The 22124-nt window shown below is 34.5% G+C and overlaps 1 protein-coding gene across 5 annotated transcripts in view; it reads left to right on the top strand.

Annotated features, from left to right (window-relative positions):
• Positions 1 to 426: 426 nt before the first annotated feature.
• The window catches only part of UPF2 (UPF2, regulator of nonsense mediated mRNA decay), a 94202-nt gene continuing 72504 nt past the window's right edge, over positions 427 to 22124 (top strand). For 4 of the 5 annotated variants that reach the window (XM_015585614.2, XM_025043417.1, XM_015585613.2 and 1 more), the window contains exons 1-4: positions 427 to 534; positions 5611 to 5990; positions 8192 to 8971; positions 17834 to 17994. In XM_015585614.2, coding sequence (XP_015441100.1) covers positions 5629 to 5990; positions 8192 to 8971; positions 17834 to 17994 — 1303 coding nt within the window. In that variant the 5' untranslated portion in view covers positions 427 to 534; positions 5611 to 5628. Of the gene's footprint in view, positions 535 to 632; positions 1644 to 5610; positions 5991 to 8191; positions 8972 to 17833; positions 17995 to 22124 lie in introns of those variants that run through there. The other variant, XM_025043416.1, reaches the window with a different exon arrangement.

The raw sequence follows: 22124 nt of genomic DNA, 5'->3' as shown, positions 1-22124 counted from the left end.
AGTACCTGCGCCTGCGCGTCGCCAATTCAGGCGCTTTCCCTTTCCTGGCGACCAATCCACTTCCTGCCTCCGGCCCTCGGAACACTCCTCCCCTCAGCTGGGGCCCTGGCTCGAGGTGCTGGTTGTGGCTGCCCTATTAATTGCCTGACTGAAAAATTCACTTCTGTCACTGAGGGGACAATTTGAACAAGCCGCTGAGTGTGCGGCACCGACCTGAGCCTTTGCTCGCGATTAACCACGCTGGAGCTGAGCTAAGGGTACCGCTATGCCCGGAGATGGGCGACCCGGACTGGTTTCGATTTGGCAATCGCGCGGGCACCTTCTTCCTTTCCCCTTCCCTCCGCCCCGCCCCCACTTCGCAGCCTGGCCGCGCTGGTGAGTGGCGGGCGGGAGGGCCGGAGGGCGGAGGGAGGAGGGGGAGCTGAGGGAAGGCGGGCCCTCGGCTGCTAGATAGGTAGGGGGAGGGGAGGGGAGAGCCCGAGCGCTGGAGTTGGTGCTGGGAAACCCGGGGCTAATGTTGACAACAGGCTCGAGGTGAGTCCCGGGGAACCTCCTTTCCCTCCGCTCCAACGACCGGGAGGAAGCGGGGCTGAGGGGCACCGGCCTGGACTCCTACTCCCTGGGGGACTCAAGAGACGACTCCTCACCTCAGCGCTCTGGGGGCGGCAAGCAGTAGACGGACCGCGGGTCCAGCGTCGTCCTCCTCAGACCCCTTTCTCGGAGGCTCCCACCAACGCGGGAGCCTCCGGCCTGGGGCAGGCATGAGGGATTGTAGAGGGGGTTCCTGCCTCACATACCCGGGTTGGGCCTCGGGGCTGGAGACGGCAAGCCTGCTGTGGCGGGGTGAAGGTGTTTGGGGGTGTGGAGTAGAGTGAGGGGAGGTGGGGAAAAGCTTTTCGGGAGCCGGGAGGGAAGCGAGGGCGAGGAAATGGGGAGGGTGCGTATGTGGGAGGATGTGGAGTACGGAGACCAGCCGGAGAGGCTCGGTCTTAGGTGGTGAGCGAGTGTGGGGTGAGAAGTTTGGGGTTGGAGCAAGGATGGTTGGCGAAGGTGACCGTGGATACCCGTAGAAGGGGAGTTGTGGCGGGGAAGCGTGTTAGTTATAGGAATGTGGAGCGAGAGCAGGGGTTTGTGGGAGATGAGTATGTAGGGGAAGGGGTTTGAGTGTAGTTGGGAATGGTGGGCATAGGTTTTTGGCTTACTTCTTTTTAGTCTCATAGGCTGGGGATTTTTCACTTTACCTTCTTCCCAAGGCTCCTGGTAACTCTCTTGTTAGTGCTGTTGAACTAAGGAGATGATCACAGGATATTTGGTCTCCAGGTTGGTCAAGCAGAGCCAGCTAACAGGCTTGGGGGTACACACTGGACCGGACCGTCAGCTCTTCTTCTGTTTTAGGACTTGTAGGTGGTGATGCATCAGACCCGAGTAAAACAACTGTTTCCCTTCTTATTGAACATGGTTTTTATGTGTTTATAAAAATTGTACAACTCATCAAGAAACCAGTTTTGAACTCTGGTGAAATTCGTAAAAACTTTGAATGAGTCCTTTATAATAACTTTGGACGATCTTTAAAGTCGAAGACTGGGAAGTAATGCCCGTATGTGGTTCTGCCCTTTGAACAAATTGAATAACAGAATTGAAAGGTAAACAGCATTCTTTTACACTGGAGTATTTTCAGTGCAGTCTGATTGTGATTTCATACAGAGTCCATATGGTACTTTGCAAAGCAATATCTTTAAAAGGGAAACACCCCTTTTTCTGTACTCTGTCCCCCAGGACACTCCATTGGTATCTGTTTTACTAGTAAAGTAGTTTTACTTTCTTGTGGAAGTTCGGAATATATTTAGAAAACCAAGTAAAACATAAAGCCCAAGGGCCAGGATACTATTTTGGGAGCTAGGAAGGTGGTTTTAAAGCATAGCTTCCTTTTAAGGACTGTCTGAATGTAATTGTACTCAGTAAAAAATTTGTAAGAGCTAATTATATTCCAATTAAAAGATCACTAATTTTTATCTGTACTATGTTGAGATAGAATCTTAAATAGAATCTATTTAAAATTCTAGTTTTTACTTGAAAAACTTTTTGAAACTTTAGGTAAAATATTTGGCTGCATGGATTTATTAAAATAATTAAAAGAATTTTAGCATTTCATTAATGCTCAGTTTAAGTTTTTTAATTGACATAATACAAATGCATACTGATAAGAATCATGTTTGTGTATTTTTTTTTTTTAAATCTTAGAGTCAGGGTATATATTGGAAAAGAGCACTGGACAGTGAGTCTTGACCTAGCCACTAAACTAGTTGTGTAATCTTGGAAGGTCACTCATCTGTTGCCACTTCAGTGTAAAAATTGCGAATCAGAGCAGATAAAATCTAGTAGTTCAAACTCTAAAAATCTCTCATGATAAACTTTTATTAAAAGTTTATTAAAAGTTTATCATGAGAGATTTTTAGAGTTTGAAATGTTTGAAAGAACAAACATTTATTTAATGCATTCCTCATGCTAGCTTCTGTGCTTGTTTAAGAACTCTGTAAGAGAGGTAGCAATATCTCCATTTTATCAATGAATAGACTTAGGGAAATTGTTGCCCAGTTTCCATAGCTAGCAGTTTGTAGAGTTGGGATACAAACAGTCTGTCTGACTTCAAAGTCTATATTATTTTCTCATGTTGCATTGCTACCTTTCTATGAACCTTTATATTTTCGTCATATTTTTTGTCCACTGCAATTTAGTTCCAAGTATACTTTGGTATATGTTTGTAATAGGAGGATGAAGTGATTCAAAGAAGATACTAGTACCAAGACTTATGGGTCTTATTGAGAATTTGTTTTTTCATTCTCTAGTGCAGGATTTAATTCATGAGTGCCTACTACAGTTTGATATAGTAGACACTTAAATGAAGACTAGAGAGTCACAAACATTTAGGAGACTCTGTTGAGCTAATAAATGATGATCCTTTATGAATTTGTCACATTTCAGGTGGATTTCTTAACAGAACTTGATGTCTAATTTTATCTTCATAAATGAGACATTACTGGTGAATTTTGATGCCATTTTTTAAATTGAGAACTATAATTCCTTGCATTGCTGAAATGTCTCTTGTTGATGCTTACTATCAGAAAATACAAATTCTATATAAATATATTTTTTGCACATAATGACAAATAACTCTAAGTAAGATTGTACTGTACTTTAGGAATTATCTTGTCCCCATATGTTTTAGCTAGAATCTGCCAACAGTAAAATATATAATGTAAAAACTGCTTAGCCATTATCAGGGACTCTTTCTCCTCTGAGATACGTAATTCTGTGATTTTTTCTTAGTATTTATGATGAAGTCTTCTTACTCACCATCTAGGTGTTCTCTGGGTTTTTAATAACTTTGGTTAAGGGTATAGGTTCAGATTTCATCTCTGTCACCAGCTGTGGAAGCCTTGGTCAGGTTACGTGATCAAGTCTCACTTTACGCATTTATAAAATAGGGAAAATAATACCCACCTCATAAAGATTTTAGAATCAAATGAGATAAAGTATAAAGATTGTTTACTATGGACCATTGAGTGGTAGCTATTAGTATTATCCTCTCGAAAGTTTCCTTGCTGTAGGACATGATATTTTCATATGAAAGATGAGTATTTAATTGAAGCTGTATAAGAATTGATAACTATTTTTCAGGTAATGTAAATGTTAACACTGTCTTTCCACATAAATAAGAAGTTATGCTCATTTGTATTTCAGTGATTGCTTAAACAGGATTAACAGCTTTTTTTTGGTTCTGATTTTCACTACTAGGGTTAACTAAAGCTTTTGGGTGTCATTGTCAAAATAAATGTGGAGAACATGTGACCTTTTGAGATTGGCTTTTTTCACTCAGAGTGAATGATTAAGTTGCATATATCAAGTTCTTTTTTATTGCTGAATAGAACTGCATGCTATGTGTGTAACCTACTTATGTCATACTCGAAATAAATTTCGAACTTTAAAAAAAGATAAAAAAATAAAGAACATGCAATGGAGAGTAAGAGAGTAAAAAAGAAAAAGGGGAAGGAAGAAGTGACAAAAGGTACAGACTGGCATGCGTCTCCAAAAATTAAAGTGCTTCTACTGCTGGCCTAGGTCGTAAATAAATGCTTTGTGTGGTAATAAATAATACAATATTTATTATTGCAGATGTTTTCTTTGCTAACCTAGTTTTTAATAGCTGTAATTCAAAACCTGTATTCAAAAATATTTAAGAATACTGTGTGTAGCTTGAGTTTTTAATAAAAAAACCTCGAAAGTTTAACTTACCTTTCTTAAATAGAACATTTTTTTTTTTCTTATACAGTTTTCAGATGATTTAGGGCTTAAAGCATGAACCACTGTCCATAGACGAAATTATGGTAATACACTGGTTATAAGCAGAGAAATTTGTTTTTAGAAATGAAAAATCCTGAATTTTGCTTACAAATACATATTTTTGTTCTTCCAGAGTTTATTTCCAGCTAGCTGTGTAAAACCTGTGCTATAGACCAGTGCTGTCCAATAGAACTTTCTGTGGTGATGATTTGCACTGTCTGATTTGGTAGCTACTAGCCACATTTGGAATTGAGCACTTGAAATATAGTGACTGACGAACTGAATTTCAAATTCTGTTTAATTTTAATTAACTTACATGTAAGCGGCCACATGTGTCTAGTGCAGTGGTTTTTAACTGGTGGCACTTTTGCTCCCACTGGACATTTGGCAATGTCTGGAGTAATTTTTGGTTGTCAAAACTGGAGAGATACTACTAGCATCTAATGGATAGAAGATAAGGGTACTGCTAAACTTGGAATAGTGCACGGGACAGTGTTACCCACTCTACCCTACCCCCTACCTCACCCCCCAGCCAAAAAAAAAACCACCTAAAATATCAATAGTGCTGAGGCACAGAAACCCCGGGCTGGTGGCTACTATACTGGCAGATACAAAACAGAATATACAAATTTTATGATCATTGTCTTGTTTACTTATTAATTTTGACTACTACAAATGAAGAGCTTAACGGTCTAGTCACATTCGAGATAGTTGACAGTTTTTGTATTTGAAGGTTTGATAAGGTTAGAACAGTGAGGTGACATCTGTGAGTCTCCTGTTGTCTATTTTGTCATTTGATTTATAGAAAGCAAGAACTCACTTACGCTCTAAATACTTCTGTTGAAAATTGTATGAAATAGTATCACCAGCATCTCTTAACAGATGTGAAATGTTGGCTTTAAAAATGATTCAAAATGTTCTCTGATACATACTGAAGTATTAATAATTAAATGATACATTGTTCTGCAATTAGTAATGTTTGAATTTGGATGATGAGTATGTGGAATTTCCTTTATTGTGCTCTCTACTTTTGTTTGTGCTTGAGTTTTTCCTTAATTAAAAAGTACTTAGGCATAGGCATAACTAGTAATGATAGAATGTGGAAAGTGACCAATAAATTATCACAAAAATAGTATTCATTTTTCATGCATTTAATTAATCTCTCACAATTGCCAAGTTGCATTAATATGTTCTGTTTTGAAAAAAATGTGTCACATCACTAAAAAAAGTCACTGCACCTACAGTACTGACATTCTTTTACTTTTACAGATTGTCCTGGGTAACATAATGCCAGCTGAGCGTAAAAAGCCAGCAAGTATGGAAGAAAAAGAATCTTTGCTAAACAACAAGGAAAAAGACTGCAGTGAAAGGCGGCCAGTGAGCAGCAGGGAGAAACCAAAAGAGGAGATCAAGCTCACTGCCAAGAAGGAGGTTATTAAGGTCCCTGAAGATAAAAAGAAGAAACTGGAAGAAGATAAGAGAAAAAAAGAAGACAAGGAACGCAAGAAAAAAGAAGAAGAAAAGGTGAAGGCAGAGGAGGAATTAAAGAAGAAAGAGGAAGAAGAAAAAAAGAAACATGAGGAGGAAGAGAGAAAGAAGCAGGAGGAGCAGGCGAAACGACAGCAAGAAGAAGAAGCTGCCCAGTTGAAGTAAGACCATTTATTTTAATGATTGATGTGAAGGAATGGGAAGGTGGGACTGTTTTGGAAAAAGTGATTATTTGAAATAAAACTTTCAGGGCGTAGATCCTTAAGAGTTGAGAGTATCTTAATTTACATATTCTTTTAGTTTCATTGACTTCAGGAATGCTTATGATGCTTTAATATTTCGAATTAAAAAATAGTAATCTTTAATAAATATTTTTTGAGAGTAATGTGGATTTTTTTTTAAAAAGCTCTTTTTAGTGGTTGAATCATCTTTTTAAGCTGAAAATCTTTAGTTCTTAATGGCTGCTATTGAGTTCTTACTAGGAAGCGTATCAGTACACATCCTTAAGGCAGTCCTAATGAAGTCAGTTTTATGATCCTCATTTTACAGTTTAATAAAACTAAGCATAAAGAGGTTAAGTACCTTGCCCAAGGTCTCAGTGAACAGTGGAGTGCTGGGATTTTAACTTAGGTTGGGCTGACTTTAAAACCTTTGTCCTTAAGTATAATTCCATAATGCCTCATATTCTTTTTCTCAATTTATTTTAAACTTTGTAAATCTATTCAAGTAATATAATAAAGTGGTGAAAAACAAGAGAGTCTTCATAAGAACACCACTAGGATGTAGTGCAAATGACAATTATTGAATAGCATGAGCTCTTTACATATATAATTTAGAAAGCTGTTTGCAAACAATTGTCATGGGTCCACCTGTTTTCTTAATCAAAGTTCTTTGTACAGTACCTTTATTTTTAATGAGGAACTGGAGCCTTAAGTGTGGAAGGCAATAGTATTGTATTCTAGTGTTGGAATATTCAGAACCATGATTCTTAAGAGTTTCTTACTTTTTTTATATTTCACTTATTTAACTCACAAGGATATTCAGTTTTACTGTTATCTTTGCTCCCTCTCCCCTCCAATATAGAGAGCTTAAAAAAACAATAACCAAAAAACCCAAAAAATTCAAACATATGCAAAAAATCTAATGGAATGCCCTGGCCCCTTCCTGCCCTCCCCCCATCTACCCAGCGTAAACAATTACCCACTTTTTTCCCCCCCGGAGTATTTTAAAGCATCACATCACAATACTACATTACATTTTTTTAGGTGTTTTTAATGCAGATGAAAATTGAGTTACTTAATGCATATATATTGTGCACTACTGCCCAAGTTACAGTTTCTTAAAAGTATACACTCACTTAATCCTGTGTTTATGTGTGGCTGGGAGATTTCCAGAGATACTCATATGTCCATGCTCCCGGTGATAGATGTAACTCCCTGTTAACATCCTCGGCTTTTAGTGGAAAAATATCAGTTATAGGGCAGCTCAAGGATAGTTATCACAGAATGATGAAAATTTACTTTTTTAGAAATAGATATTTTAAAATACATACTTTGGTATCTTTGAAACCTCAAACCTCAGATTGTCCCTATTCCCACTCCTGCCCAAGTATTTTACTACTTCTGCAAGTTAAACATATTTCATGTTTTTAGTAGAAATATAGGTAGATTTGTTTTTAACTATTCCTTTCAGGATAAACTGAATTTGTTAACCTTATATTAAAGGGTTTTTATCCTGTAGTTAGTTCTCTTCTGGTTCCTTTCCAGATTTTTAAAATTACACTTGAATTTTAAGCCATGTACTTTATTAAAGATTTAGTTAATGTCTAAGTATGGAAAAATGGTACTTAACATCTCAAAACGTTTTAATGCATTCTTTTATGATGTTTATTCTTTAGCTTAAATATTCCTTGTGGACAATTTTTTTCCTGTTTTTCCAATGATTTTATCTGTTTAAGGTTTTTTAACCTTCACAAGCATATGTTACATTTTTTATATTAAGCATCGTGTGTTTTACAAGTTACTTATTTTTTAACTTTATTGAAGTATAAATAACAAGTAAAAGTGTTTTATACATTTAGCTTACTAGTTGGCAGAATGATTTTTAATCTATTCAAAATCTTCCGCTCTACCACATGAGATATTATTATCAGTACATTATTGGGTGCTTATTATCTTAAGTCATTAATAAAATGTCTTTAGAAGTAGTGAAAGATTCTTTTGCATCTTTTGTTTCTTGGGTTCTGATGCTGATGTGATTACTTTTTCATTGACTTTCCCACTTAATGGGATTTGGCATTGATGCTTTAAAATATACAGATTAATTTACTTGGTTTTTCATTTTTTATTTTTTAAATATCTAGAGAGAAGGAAGAATCCCTTCAGCTTCATCAGGAAGCTTGGGAACGACATCAGTTAAGGAAAGAACTTCGTAGCAGAAACCAAAATGCTCCAGACAGTCGACCAGAGGAAAATTTCTTTAGCCGACTCGACTCAAGTTTGAAGAAAAATACTGCTTTTGTCAAGAAACTAAAAACTATTACGGAACAACAGAGAGACTCCTTGTCCCACGATTTTAATGGCCTAAATTTAAGCAAATACATTGCAGAAGCTGTAGCTTCTATTGTGGAAGCAAAGCTAAAAATATCTGATGTGAATTGTGCTGTGCACTTATGCTCTCTCTTTCACCAGCGATATGCCGACTTTGCCCCATCACTTCTTCAGGTTTGGAAAAAACATTTTGAAGCAAGGAAAGAAGAGAAAACACCTAACATTACCAAGTTAAGAACTGATTTGCGCTTCATTGCAGAATTGACAATAGTTGGGATTTTCACTGACAAGGAAGGTCTTTCTTTAATCTATGAACAGCTAAAAAATATTATTAATGCCGATCGGGAATCCCATACTCATGTTTCTGTGGTGATTAGTTTTTGTCGACATTGTGGAGATGATATTGCTGGACTTGTACCAAGGAAAGTAAAGAGTGCTGCAGAGAAATTTAATTTGACTTTTCCTCCTAGTGAGATAATTAGTCCAGAGAAACAGCAACCTTTCCAGAATCTTTTAAAAGAATACTTTACGTCTTTGACCAAACACCTGAAAAGGGACCACAGGGAGCTACAGAATACTGAGAGACAAAACAGGTGATTTTCAAATGTTTCTCAGAATTGAGAATTTATTTTGGAGCTCATACTTAAAAATGTTTAAAGTCTTCATGCCACTGAAAGAACTTGTGGAAAAGGGCTCATTGCAGGTGATTTCTTAACATTCCAGGAAAATTTCAAAGTCTAGCAATCTAAGTACTCATGTTTAAATATGCGCCTACCATAGATTTTGTTTTTGATTTAAAAGAAATATGGCAAGTATATGGTGATTTTTACTTTGTGAATTCGTTTTCTTCCTGTGATTTAAAAACTACTTAATGTCAAGAGATACATTTTCTTTTCTTCACTTATCTACTATCCTTTTGTGCGTGTTTCACTGTTCCCTCTATAACAGGTTTGATTTGATTTTTAATTTATTCATATCAATATTGATACTTGCTTATTCTTTTTTAAGAAATGGGCCATACTTTACCAGTGATAACTTAGGTCAGAAATTTGAAGAATAATGCACCAAATTAGCTGTGAAAAAAGTTTCCTAAGTGCAGCTATGTAAAATGCGTTTACAAGAGTCTTTGTCCTGGGGACATCTATTTAAAATTCTAAAGAAATAATGTTGGTGCCCCTGGTAATTAGTGAAGACACCTGATTTAGGGGCCACCTTTGACTGTTATAAGATATGATAGACTACTGGGTAGCAACTGTACCAAGGCGGCCTCAACAGACAAAGTTCGTGGCCTTTAGGTCAACTTTTATGTAGGGTGGATTTGGAGGAGGACTGAGGTGATACAAAAAGGAGGCAATTGCAGTAGCCTGTGGCTGAGACTTTGCAACTACTTAAAGTGCATGGTTAAAAGTCTGAGGTTGCCAGTGATAAGGAATTAATATGGGGGAGTATACTTTTCTATCCTCATAAGCCTACAGTTGGAAAAGACTGACTGGTTTAAGTAGTTACTACTTAACCAGAAGAGAAGACAAATGCCAGTAGTACAGTTAGGTTAGTGTCAGCATGGGTGCAGAGACTATATGGCTGGCTATCTGGCGGCTGAGGGGTACTCAGAGGTGAGAGTTTAAGATAGTAGTTGTGTTCCTCAGTGTTTAAAAAAACAAAAATCCTTGTGCTTTTGAGTAATGAGGACTGTTTTAAACTATGAAAAGGCAACTTCAGAATGTATATAGTCAATAATGGATTAAAAAGGAAAATGGTGGTCTATTAATAATTACACATTTAAGGTTTCTCGATTGTGATTTACAGTGTTTGTCATTTTCCTCATCTTTTTCCTTTTCCCATGTGTTCTACCTAATACATGACAACTGATTTTTTAAGTATGCTTCTGATTACTTTTTAATAGCTACTTTAAGGGTTTTGTGTGTGTATTTGCTTTTGATTGGCCTTATAGGAACTTAGAGGGCAAAGAAATTCTACAATTATTTAATCACCTTTCCAGTGTAGGAATTTTACAGGTTATCTGACAGAATAAGTTCTTCCTCTGAAAACCTCTCAAAGGAGCTTAGTGCTCTAACCCATTCTGATGTTGGACACACGTATTTCCTAGGAATTCAAGCTGAAATTTAACTCTCCCTTCGATGTACTTTTCTGGTACAGATGGAATAAAGCCCAAAGTGGGGGTCCATGACCTTTTTATATGTTGACAGTGAATTTAGTTTAGAAATTGAGGCTAAGCATTTAGATATTTTTATGGCAATTTTCTATTGTCATGATATTTTTACTGTGTTTTATAAAAGTGTCTACAATGACTAGAAAAAATTATTCCTTAACCACAAATAGTTTGAGAAACACTGGCTTCTCATTCAGATATTACTCATGGTACTATCCCAAATATTTGGAGTCAAGGTGTTTCCTTTTCATCTTCAGGCTAAATACCTCTCTCCATGACTCCAGATACTTCACTATCCTTAGGATATTTGTTTTGGATGCACTCTTTTCATCCTCAGACGTAAAACTCTATTAGTTTTCATAGATGCCTTGTTCTTTTGACTTTTTGTTAGGCTTAGGTACACCTAAAGCCTAATTTCTCTAATGAACTGTCAAACCAGTTCTTCATCTTGAACTACTGAAATAATTGTTTAAACCTAATTACAGACTTTCTTATTTCTTTTAAACTTTAGGTGCTTTTGCTATATCATTTTAACCTAATGATAATTTTGAACATTGATTATATTTATAGTATTAATTGTTCTTAGCCACTGGCACTTTCAATTTGATAAACAGACCTTCTGTTCTTTCATTATTCAAGACACCGATGAAAATTTAGAACAGGATATAGTGTTAAAAGCATGGATTGTGGTTTTTTTCTAGAAACTTACTCATTTAAAATACAGAACTATTAACCTGTGGTTGTTAGAGGAGTTTATTTACCTAGTATAAATTGACCTTAGCATTGTAGCAGCCATTTTGTTATGGGAGACTGCCCACTTAGATGTAATACTTTGGGTGATGTGAGAATCTTAATCATAATATAGAAAATGGCATTTGGCTTAATAAATCACTCATGCCTTAGATTAGCTTCAACTTGTGCAGCTTCTGTAGTGAAATGATTTAAATACCTGACTGAGCAAAGAAGACGTGAGGAATGGATTAGTGCAGAGTCCCTATTTGGCCTAATGTTAGTCCCCTTACTTCTAAGAGGGCACATTACAGTGTACTGTTAAAATGTCCAGTTTCCAGTGTCTGTTCCCTCCCAACCATTATTCAGTAGGTGGTTTTGAGGTTTTCTACATCAGGAATAAATCACAGCCAGTAATTTTTTCCAGTAAGGTTTGTTTTTAGACACGATAATGCTAGAAATCTAAGTGCCAAGCTAGTGGATATTTAAGACTCATATGTAGTTAAATTACTTTAAGCCTTTTTTTTTTTTTGATATTTTGACAAGATGGATTAAAAATATCAAATACACTATTTGCAGTCTATAAATCCCAAATGCCCTTGATCATTTTAATTAGCTTGAGAGATCACACTATTAGAGCTTATGAAGTCTTAGTCTATGCTCAAAAAAACCCGTGTTTAAAAATTTATCAACCAATTAAAAAATAGAGTAATAAAATATCTGGTAATTTCTTAAAGACAGTAATGAATGAATGAAGGCAGTGACTGGATGAGACCTATTGAGTCTCAACTGTCATTTTTATGTTATCTGGGTTGATAACCATAGGATTGGATAGCTAGTTCAGTTTCTAAGACCCTGAGGGATTTAGTTATAAGCAGGCAATACAACTGACCCTGGGATTGAGTGAATTCAAATAAATTTGAATTTACAAGCTTTTTTTTACTTAAAAGAATGTTTTTTTAAAATACATTTTGTTAAGTGATTGATGTGGGGAGTTGTGATATTTACACACTTAAAAACATCTAGTAATATTTGCCAATTCAGAACTTAGAGCTTCTTGGTAGGTTTTGCATTTTTTTACTTCAGTGCTCTCTGTACTTGAAATGCTTTGTACTTCGCAATATTATTCTCATAGAGGTAATATAACGTATTTTTTTTACATTTAATTAAAATTGGTTGAAGAAATTATTTAATATTGGATGTAACAATGTTAATCGTGTAAGTTTGTTTCTTGCAATATAGTGGAATCATGAATTCAGCTATTAAGTCAGAATTTTTCTTGAATAATTCTGAAGTATTTTAATTCCTGTTTTTCTCTGTAATTGGTGGGAGTAGTGGCAGGTTTCTCTATTCAAGACTACTAGTGAATTAAAACCGTCATACTTGTGTACTCAGTCCAGCAGCAGTAAGTGATTTGCTTTAAAATTTTGTTTAAAATAGCAAGTGGGTAGCTCCCCCCCCCCGCCATTGTTAATAAAATTAGGGAAGTTTTTTTTATTAATGCAAATTCATGAGACTTTACCAATGTTGAGACTTAACCTAATGTTAAATAGTGTTACTTTTACCTTTCACTTTTCTTCCAGGTAAGTTGTACCTTTACAGGTAGATTCTTTGATAAACTGTGTAGTGTTTAAGCACTATTAGGATGTATTATGGTTGTGCTTTAGACTTAAAGAGGCTAACAATTTTATAAGTGCTCTAAAATTGTTTCCTCCTTCAGATATTCTCTAATTCTGATTCAGTGATTTTGACATAGTTGTTTAATAAATATTTGATTGAGTAGTTTTGCTTAACTGTGTTCTAGTGTCTTTTCACATAAGATTAGAAGATATCCATAACCAAATTCTAAAATGAAACCAAAAGAAAATGTGAAATAATGCTCATGAAATTTAAATTAATTCTCATGAAAATCCAACAGCGTGCTAAACGAGATGAAAAGTGAAACCTAGTACTTTTTTCATAGGTCTGCTTCATAATTACTTTTTCAAGATTTAGGCATGTGTTCTATTATTTTGCATGACTGCATAAGGTCAAAGCCAAAATGGATTTTCTGTTTTCTTGCTGTTTTTTTCTTTTTTAATTTGGTTAATAGAAGATCAAAATATTTGGCATTGAGCTTCTTGCCTTTCCAACAGTGGGCTCTGGTTTTTTGTTGTTGTTGTTGATATAGTACATTGCATGTATCATCTTAATTGATCCTTGCAGTATCCTTGACAGAAATACCTCTATTTTGAAGGTGATAGATCAGGTTTAGGAACTAAAGAGCTTGCCCAATGTGACTTAGATAGCAAATGACAGAATCAGGTTATTTTTTCTACCTATTCATATTGTATTTTTCACATCTTCCGTAGTACTCATCTTCATCTGCATTTAGTACTTGTACTTGTTTTTAAAGTGTCTAGTAAGTACATTAGCTATTCAGTACTTACCAAGTTATATCTAAACAAAAGAAGGACCCAGAAGAGGTTTTAGAACTAGTACCCTGATGTGGAAAGACTTGCCTTTGATATATATGCATTTGATAGATATTCTAGTTTCAATATAAATTACCAAGTGGATAATTTTACTTTAATTGAGAGGTAGTATAGTCCAGTAGTTTATGAGCATGGACTCTGAAGCCAGACTTGCTTGGACTGAAGTCTTTGATCTGTTATTTACTCACTCTGTAACTGGGCAACTTGCCTCATTCTCTGTTTCAGTTTTCTCTTCTGTAAAATGGGATTAACAGTAGCACTGTGTCTCTGAGGTAAAGCTAAATGATGCAGTGAATTCCTCTGTAAAAACATTTAGTAATAGTGTCTGGCACATTGTAAGTGTACAATAAATGTTCACCCTTAATATATTGCCTGCTTAATCCTTTAGAAAGACTTTTAAATGAGAATTTCTCTGTGCCTTTTTATGACTTTGAAAATTTGTATGTTAAACTTCTTATAACTTATAACTTATTTAAAAAAAATTTTTAAACTACAAAACAGTAAATAATATACAAAATAAAATAAATAGCAAGAAAATCAAGCAATAATAAAAATACATGGAAAAAACAAGATATGTTTCTTAATACTAGAATTTGTTGAGGTATTCATGCCTTTCCTTATGAGATAATGATGCTCAATTGAAGAATGAGCTATTTGATATTTTCTGTTAGCTTTTCAATATTAAATTAGTAATATAAAAACACTTCAGAAATCAAAGATTGATGTACCTTAGGGGTACTTCCAGACAATGATATCTCACATATAGTGGGTGAAAGAGGTCTACTTTCTTATATTTTTATTATAATGAATATGACTTGAAATTAATATTGTTTCATTGCTTTCTTTTCATATCTTTAAAATGATGCTAGTACCTCCCTATTGTGTAGTGATACTAGGAGAAGGAATGACCGCACTTACAATACATTTACTACTAACTCAGTTGTCTCCAGTTATGACAGGGATGGAGCGGGTAGGGACTATGGCTCACAGGCCAGATCAGGCCCAACACTAGTTTTTGTACAGCCAGCGAGCTAAGAATGGTCTTTACCTTTTCAGATGGTTGAAAAATATCAAAAAGAAGAAGATTTTGTGAAATACTGAAATTTTGTGAAGTTCAAATTTCAGTGTCTATAAGTAAAGTTTTATTGGAACATAGTCCCACTTATTTATGAATTGTTTGTGCTTTTGTGCTGTCACAGCAGAGTTGACTAGTTGCAACAGACTATATGGCCTGCAAAGCATAAAGTATTTATTATCTGGCCCTTTGCAGAAAATGTTTGCTGAACTCTAATTTATGACAGTATCAAAAGTATGGCTTCATTTCAACTTTCAGCAATAGGTGTGCTTCTGAAGAGATTGTGATTATAATTACATGTAAAGTCATATTTCCAGCTTGATTTTGCTTAGTGATATATTCCCATGGAGTTCACATATGAAATTTTGGTGAGATTTATACTGATGTACAGAAGAGGTGCTCTGGTCAATTGTGCTGTGTAATGTTTAGTACCCTCATGCAGATATTCTAAAAAATTTAATCAAACTGAAAAGTTTTGCCTATGGGCTTCATAAACTTATAAAAAACTAACATGTATAGCAAGTCATTGAAAAATGTTTCATTTTATTTCCTTACAACCTCAAAATGATTCTAGGAGTTTTGAACTAGGTCAGGCACCCATGATGAGTTAATTCTTTGCTTGAAGTTTATAGTCTTACTGCATACTGTGTCAGATGTTTAGTAAATGTATATTAAATGGTCAAAGAAAGTGGATATAACTATGTAAATTTTGTGTATAACAGAACTCTTCTAATGTCATTCATTTCATTGGTATCCTGTACCTCTTACCAGGTGCTTTTACTATAAGATACAAGAAAGAAACAAACCAACCAAAAGCTAAGCTATTTTTCCCTGCAGAGTGTTTTCACTAGATAGTAACCTAAACATGTATAAAGTATGTAGTTAGGGACTGTTAAAAAAATTTGACCACAAAGTTGAGATTTGGGAGAGGGTGAAGAGTATCTCTAAAGCTTCAGAATTTTAAATTTGTTCCAGGAGTATTGGAAAGGAACTGGAATGCATACAGAGAGCTATCATAAAATTAAATCATTTTTAGTTGACCTATTGCAAAGTCCCAGGCAAATATTTGAAAGTGAGGTTGATACTGGAAAAGGAGTGTTCGTTTTCTTTCTAATAAAATAGTGCCTTGCCACTGATTAAATACTATGTCTTTAATGAATATAGTATAACCTAAAAGTGGATGTATGTTCTTCAGATGACCAGAATGTCAGAACTTGTTAGAGAAATAATGTTCCAGGTTGTTATTTTGAGATATTTTCATTTTCTTTTCAAGTACCGAAATAATTTTGCATCTTAATTATCATTAGAAGTCCTTTAGAACTGTTATTATCCCTTTTAATGTAATTTGCTTCAGGATAAACTTTCTATTGATTAAAACTTTTCCTAATAATACATTGGAGAGCATTTTAGAGTAGCCTACTTTTGAGTAGTATTTGTTCAAATCATTTAATTTAATGGCTTTTTTTAACTTCAAAAATGACATTCTAATGGAAAGTTCTAACAAGCTCATTCAAAGTACTGTTAGTCATTTCTTTTATAGGTCGAATATTTTTAAATGCTTTGGGTTTTTTTAATTTTTAAAATTTACTGATAAAATAACCTCTTTTTTTGCCTGTAAAAGCAGAGAAAAACTGTTCTCCATTGAAGTGTTTTTAGAGTTTTTAGAGACATGCTTTTTAGCCTGGATTATTATGGTTAAGCTGTTTTGCCATTTCACTAATCTGTGGAATGATGTGGTGGTCTAATGTATATTGAAATCAAGAAAACGAGAGAGAGAGAGTTTCTCATTTTAGGTCCTAATAGGCCAGATTTTGGAAAAAAAAAAAAATGGAGTTAGTAAATAGTAACTAATCTATATATTGATTAATCTTGTGCTTTTAATGATAACTGATATTCCTAAAATAGAAAATGTTATTGGGAATATTACATTTAAACAAAAGTTTATGTAGGCAGGAATGTAGTAAGATGGGAAAGTCTGGAAATTACTGCAGATAAGCAGGGATGAATAAGTGTAGGCATGATTTTTCCACTTTATTTTCTATAACTTAGAAGAAGATAACATTTCACACACACATGCACACAAAACCTTGTAATTCATTTTCTTCCTTGTTCCTAAGAAAACTCAAATGACAAGGAATAAAAGAACTTTTACATACTACTTTTGAAAATGATTTAATTTACAATTTATAATTAACTTTTTGAAACCTGAATTGTATTTGCATTAAGATTTATCAATTTCAAATGTTATACTACTACATAAATATTTAATTATAGAAAAATTGGATCCAGTTATTGATCCTCTACCATCTATACTAATATAGTAAGAATTTTACTTGACTTTATACATTTTGAGAATTTTCAGTAGTTTTACATTTCTTGTTATGAGTGGCTTATTAGTGAACTGTTTGCAGAGTGGAAGAGAAGTTGCGTCTTCTGCTTCCAAAGACAGCCTGGCCTTAATTAAGTGGGTTGCTCAGTTAATATTTGTTAAATGGATAAATAACCAGTACTTGCACAGTAAATTGAGAATTGGTTATATGGAAGATAAGAGCTTTTTCAGCAGATAATCTCAATTCAAATCATTGTGAAAGTTTAAAAATACTTATTTCTATAACCTGTTTTTTTCTATAACCTGTTTTTAAAAACTAACTTGTCTAGGTATATAAGTATTTTTGGTTAAATGTGTGAGGGGAACATGGCTGTAACAAAAGCCTAAATAATTTTTATTTAGTGGCATATTGTTAAATTTTATATTTCTGTAGGCATAATTGTTAATCATACTCTATTCTTTGAGGAACCAATGTTAAAATGTAATTGTTTAGGTGAAGTTGATTATACAAATTTTAATTTTCAGTTACATCTTGAAAATGTTAACAAAAATTAAGTTATTGAAGATTGTGCCAATAAGCTTGTGTGATAAAATCAAATTTTATTGAAGTTCCTAGTGTAAGAACACGTGATCACATCTTTTTCGATAAGATTATCAGATTACCTCATTTGTTTATAGGCGTATTCTACATTCTAAAGGGGAGCTAAGTGAAGATAGACATAAACAGTATGAGGAATTTGCCATGTCTTATCAGAAGCTGCTGGCAAATTCTCAATCCTTAGCGGACCTTTTGGATGAAAATATGCCAGATCTTCCTCAAGACAAACCAACACCAGAAGGTAAGATATCCTTAAAAACAAACACTGTGGTTTTCTAGTTAGTACTATCACTTATCTTTAGTCTTGTCAGATGTGTATTAAAAATTTAAGTTTTTTAAATGCCTTTACATTTTTGAAAATGAAATAGTGTTAAGACCTACTAAGACCCTTGAAAAACTACTTAAAATGTTCCTCCTAATGGAAAGGATTTTGAATATAGAGAATAATAACTTAGATATGATGAGTTCCTTAGGGTTCTTTTGTAACAGATATCCTTGGATTATATTCAGTGGGCCTTCTTAAGTCGTACTTGGAGTTATGGAAAGATTCACTTTATTTCTCAGGTGATAAAGAGGATTGGACCTTTGAGATTCTAATATTTCTATATTCTTATTTTTAATCTATTTGTTTTATATATTGTCTTGTTATTATTTAGAAGTAAAGCTTACCCTGCAGTTTTATGAGATAAATTATCATTTTGTGAGATGAATTATTTTCCATATTATTTCAAAGGTGTTTTAAACTTCCATTTTGATTGTCCTTAAGTTGGTAGGGTTCCTAATATATTTTGCTAACTTGTCATACCAACTACTTAATAAAATAATTATATTTATGTCAGGTAGATAAGTGTTAATAAATTATTAATCTTTAAAACTATCTGGCAGTTCTGTTTACTTAAGAATCTTAATAGCGAAGTATTTGTAAAGTGTGTAGTATGTGTGTTATATGTGCTGTTTAGCCAGCTCTGACTCCTGGTGACTCTAAATGAGGGATGTTCACAGTGTCCTCTCCTCACCTGCCCTGCTCAGCTCCTGTAGACTCATGCCTACTGCTGTTTTTATGGAATCAATCTGTCTCATAATTTGGTCTTCCTCTTTTTCTGCTGCCTTCTGTTTTTCCCAACACCCTTGTCTTTTCCAAAGGACCCTGCCTTCTCATGATGTACCCAAAATAAGGCAGCTTCTATTTTGTCATTTTTGCTTCCAGAGATATTTCAGGCTTAACTTGCTCTAGAAGAACCCCACTGTTCATTTTTCTGGCAGTCCAGGGTATCTGTAAAACTCTCCTCCACCACCATATTTCAGATAAATCAGTTTTTTCCTATCAGCTTCTTCACTGACTTTCTCATCTGTACATAATAATTGGGAATATGAGGGTGTGGATCATCTTAACCTTGCTCTCTAATGAAATGCCTTTGCCCTGGGTGATCTTTCCTGATTCTTCCATTGCTGCCCTTCTGAGTCTCATCCTTCTCTTGATTTCTTGGCTGCAGTCTCCATTTGAATTGATGACTGAGCAAAATCTTTAACAATTTCAATGTCTTTGTTGTCTACATTAAAATTGTGTATTTCTTTTGTAATCATGATGTTTGTTTTCTTGATGTTCAAATGCAGTCCTGCTTTGCACTTTCTTTTTCCACTTTCATCAGAAATCATTTCAAATCATTTCTTTCTGCCAATAAGATGGTGTCATCTGCATATCTGAAGTTATAGCTATTTATTCCACTAATTTTCACTCCTTCTTCTGAATCTAGCCGTTTTTCATATATGTTCTGTAATTAAATTAAACAAAGAAGGAAGAAAAAAAATGCCCCCATATTCTGTCCTAACAGTGTCTGCCTGTCCACAACACAAGTTCCACATTAGGACAATAAAGTACATGCCTGTTTCTTTCAGAGCAACCCATAACTTTTCATGATCCACACAGTCAAAGGCTTTATTGTAGTTTATAAAACATAGACTAACTTTCTTCCAAAATTCTTTGGAGCACTCCATTGTCCAGTGAATGCTCGCAATTAGATCTTGAGTGCCTCTTCCTTTTCCGAATCCATCTTGAACATCGAGCATTTCTTGTTCCACGTAAGGTAGAAGCCTTTGTTGTATCACCTTGTGCATCGCTTGTGTGGGAAATTAGAGCAATGGTCTTATCATTACTGCACTCCTTGGCATAGCCTTTCTTGACAACTGGAATGCATGTTGAATGTGTTTAGCCCTCTAGTCCGTATATAGTCCGTAGGGGAAGGCCATTGTTTTGTTTTCCATATTTGTTAACATATTCTTGTTAGAATTTTGACAGCTTAAGTCTCTGTGGCTTGAAATCATTCTGTCTTTATCTCATTTGCCTCTAGTAATGTATTCTCAGTCCTTTCAGGGCAGCTTTCACTTTGCTTTCTAGAATTACAGATTCTTCCTCATAGCAGTCTTCATCATCCTTTTGTCTCTTCTGTTTAGATTTTTAGTATTCTCTGTCCACCCTCCCTTTATTTTTACCTGGTCAGATAATGTGCTTCATTGTTTGTCATTTAGCATTCCTAACCTAGGTTGAATTTCTTTTATTTTAATTTTCTGATAAAAAATCTTTTGTTTTTCTTTTATCATTGTTCTCTTCTATTTCCTTACATTGACTCTTATAATAGTTCCCTTCATCTCTGTGTAACAATTGTTGAGAATCTGCGTTCGGGATTCTAACCCTGCTTTTGTCACCTTTTATTTTTGTCTCTTTCCTATTTCTAACAATTTTTAGTGTTTCTTCCATCATCCATCCCAAGTTTTCTTTCCTTTTTATTTCCGGCATTGTCTTTTCACATTCTTCCCTAATAATATTTCCTTTTTTGGTTTCAAGGTAAATTTCCAGTTTACCTTGGTTCACGCATCTTCGGTATCATGTATGTGTTGTACAGCACTGTAGTTTCCTTTTGCCTTTGTGCATATTCACTGCTAAATATCCTTTCTGTTTTGACCTAGTTGCGTCGTTAGCAACAGTGCTATTGGTACTCATTCTCTGCTCTTCCTCAGTAACTGAGTGGGAGTCTCATCTTTCAGCACTGTCTCATATTTCATTTTGGACTGTCTCATTATAGGGTTTTCAAGGTAAAAGCAACGATTAAAAAAAGAGAGAGAGAAACGAAAATGCAGTAGTGGTTTACCACTGCTGTTCATTGTGTGGGTCCAAATCACATGTGCTTGAGTCTGTGATGTTACAGTCACCAAATACATGCAAGATGAAAGGGCCCCTGCTTGCATTTGTAAAGTATCCTTTTGTAATATAAGAAGTGCTTTGTATTTTACATTCTCAGTTAAAAATATCTATCATACACTTCATATTTTATGTCCTTAATTAGAAATGCTTATTGTATACTGTGAATATTATGCAGTAATGTACATAATTTCTACTAATTCTTTTATCTCCTGATTAGTGAGCTTCAGATGTTCTAATTTTTTAAAAAGTTCCACCATAAAATTTGTGTTTTGATTGAATCTGGCTGGATTCTCAGAATTTTCTCATTATATTTATTATACTTAAGAATCAGTCTTTCCATAGTGTTTAGCATCCTTTAGTATTGATTTACTTGTTTTTTTCTACTGAAACTTAAGCTAGTTTTTTAAAAATGTTAAATGACTTTGCAAGTATTTTTAGGATTTTCCAGTGATAATAGATCTTGACAAAATTCTGTCAACATTTTTAAAACATATTTTCACCAGATGTAGCATTTTAAGGTGAGATTTTATTTTTCTTTCAGTACTTTAAAGATGTTGCTTTGTGTCTTCTATCTTGGATTGCTTCCAGTGAGAAACCTATTATTCTTATCTTTGTTCATTACATAATGTGTATTATTCTCTGGTCGCTTTAAAATATCTTCATTATCACTGATTTTAAGCAATTTAATTATGATGTGATTTGATTTAGTTGTCTTTATGTTTCTTGTGCTTGGGGGTTATTGGACTTCTTGCATCTGTGGGTTTATAATTTTTATCAAATTTGGAAAATTTGACTCATTTCTTCAAATATATTTTCTGTTCCTCTCCTCTCTCCAATGAGGATTCAGTTGCAACTATGTTAGGTGGTTTGAGTTGTCCTTTTTATATTTTCACTGTTTCTTATTAGATAGTTTCTATTGCTGTGTCTTCAAATTCACTAATTTGTCCTTTGACAGTGACTAACACTGTTAATTTCATGTACAGATGGAGTTTTTATCTCTAGAAGCTGGTTATATTTTCCATGGTCTTGAACATGCTCAGTCTATCTTCTAGTTTCTTAAGAATATGAAATACAGTCATAATAACTTTTAATGTCCTTGTCTTCTAATTTTATAATTTATATCATTTCTGCATTGCTTTTAATTGATTGAGCTCTACATCTCTGGTAATTCT

The sequence above is a fragment of the Pteropus alecto genome, unplaced genomic scaffold (assembly GCF_000325575.1).
Source record: "Pteropus alecto unplaced genomic scaffold, ASM32557v1 scaffold11, whole genome shotgun sequence".
NCBI classification, from domain to species: domain Eukaryota; kingdom Metazoa; phylum Chordata; class Mammalia; order Chiroptera; family Pteropodidae; genus Pteropus; species Pteropus alecto.
This window is presented reverse-complemented; position numbering and strand designations above follow the sequence as displayed.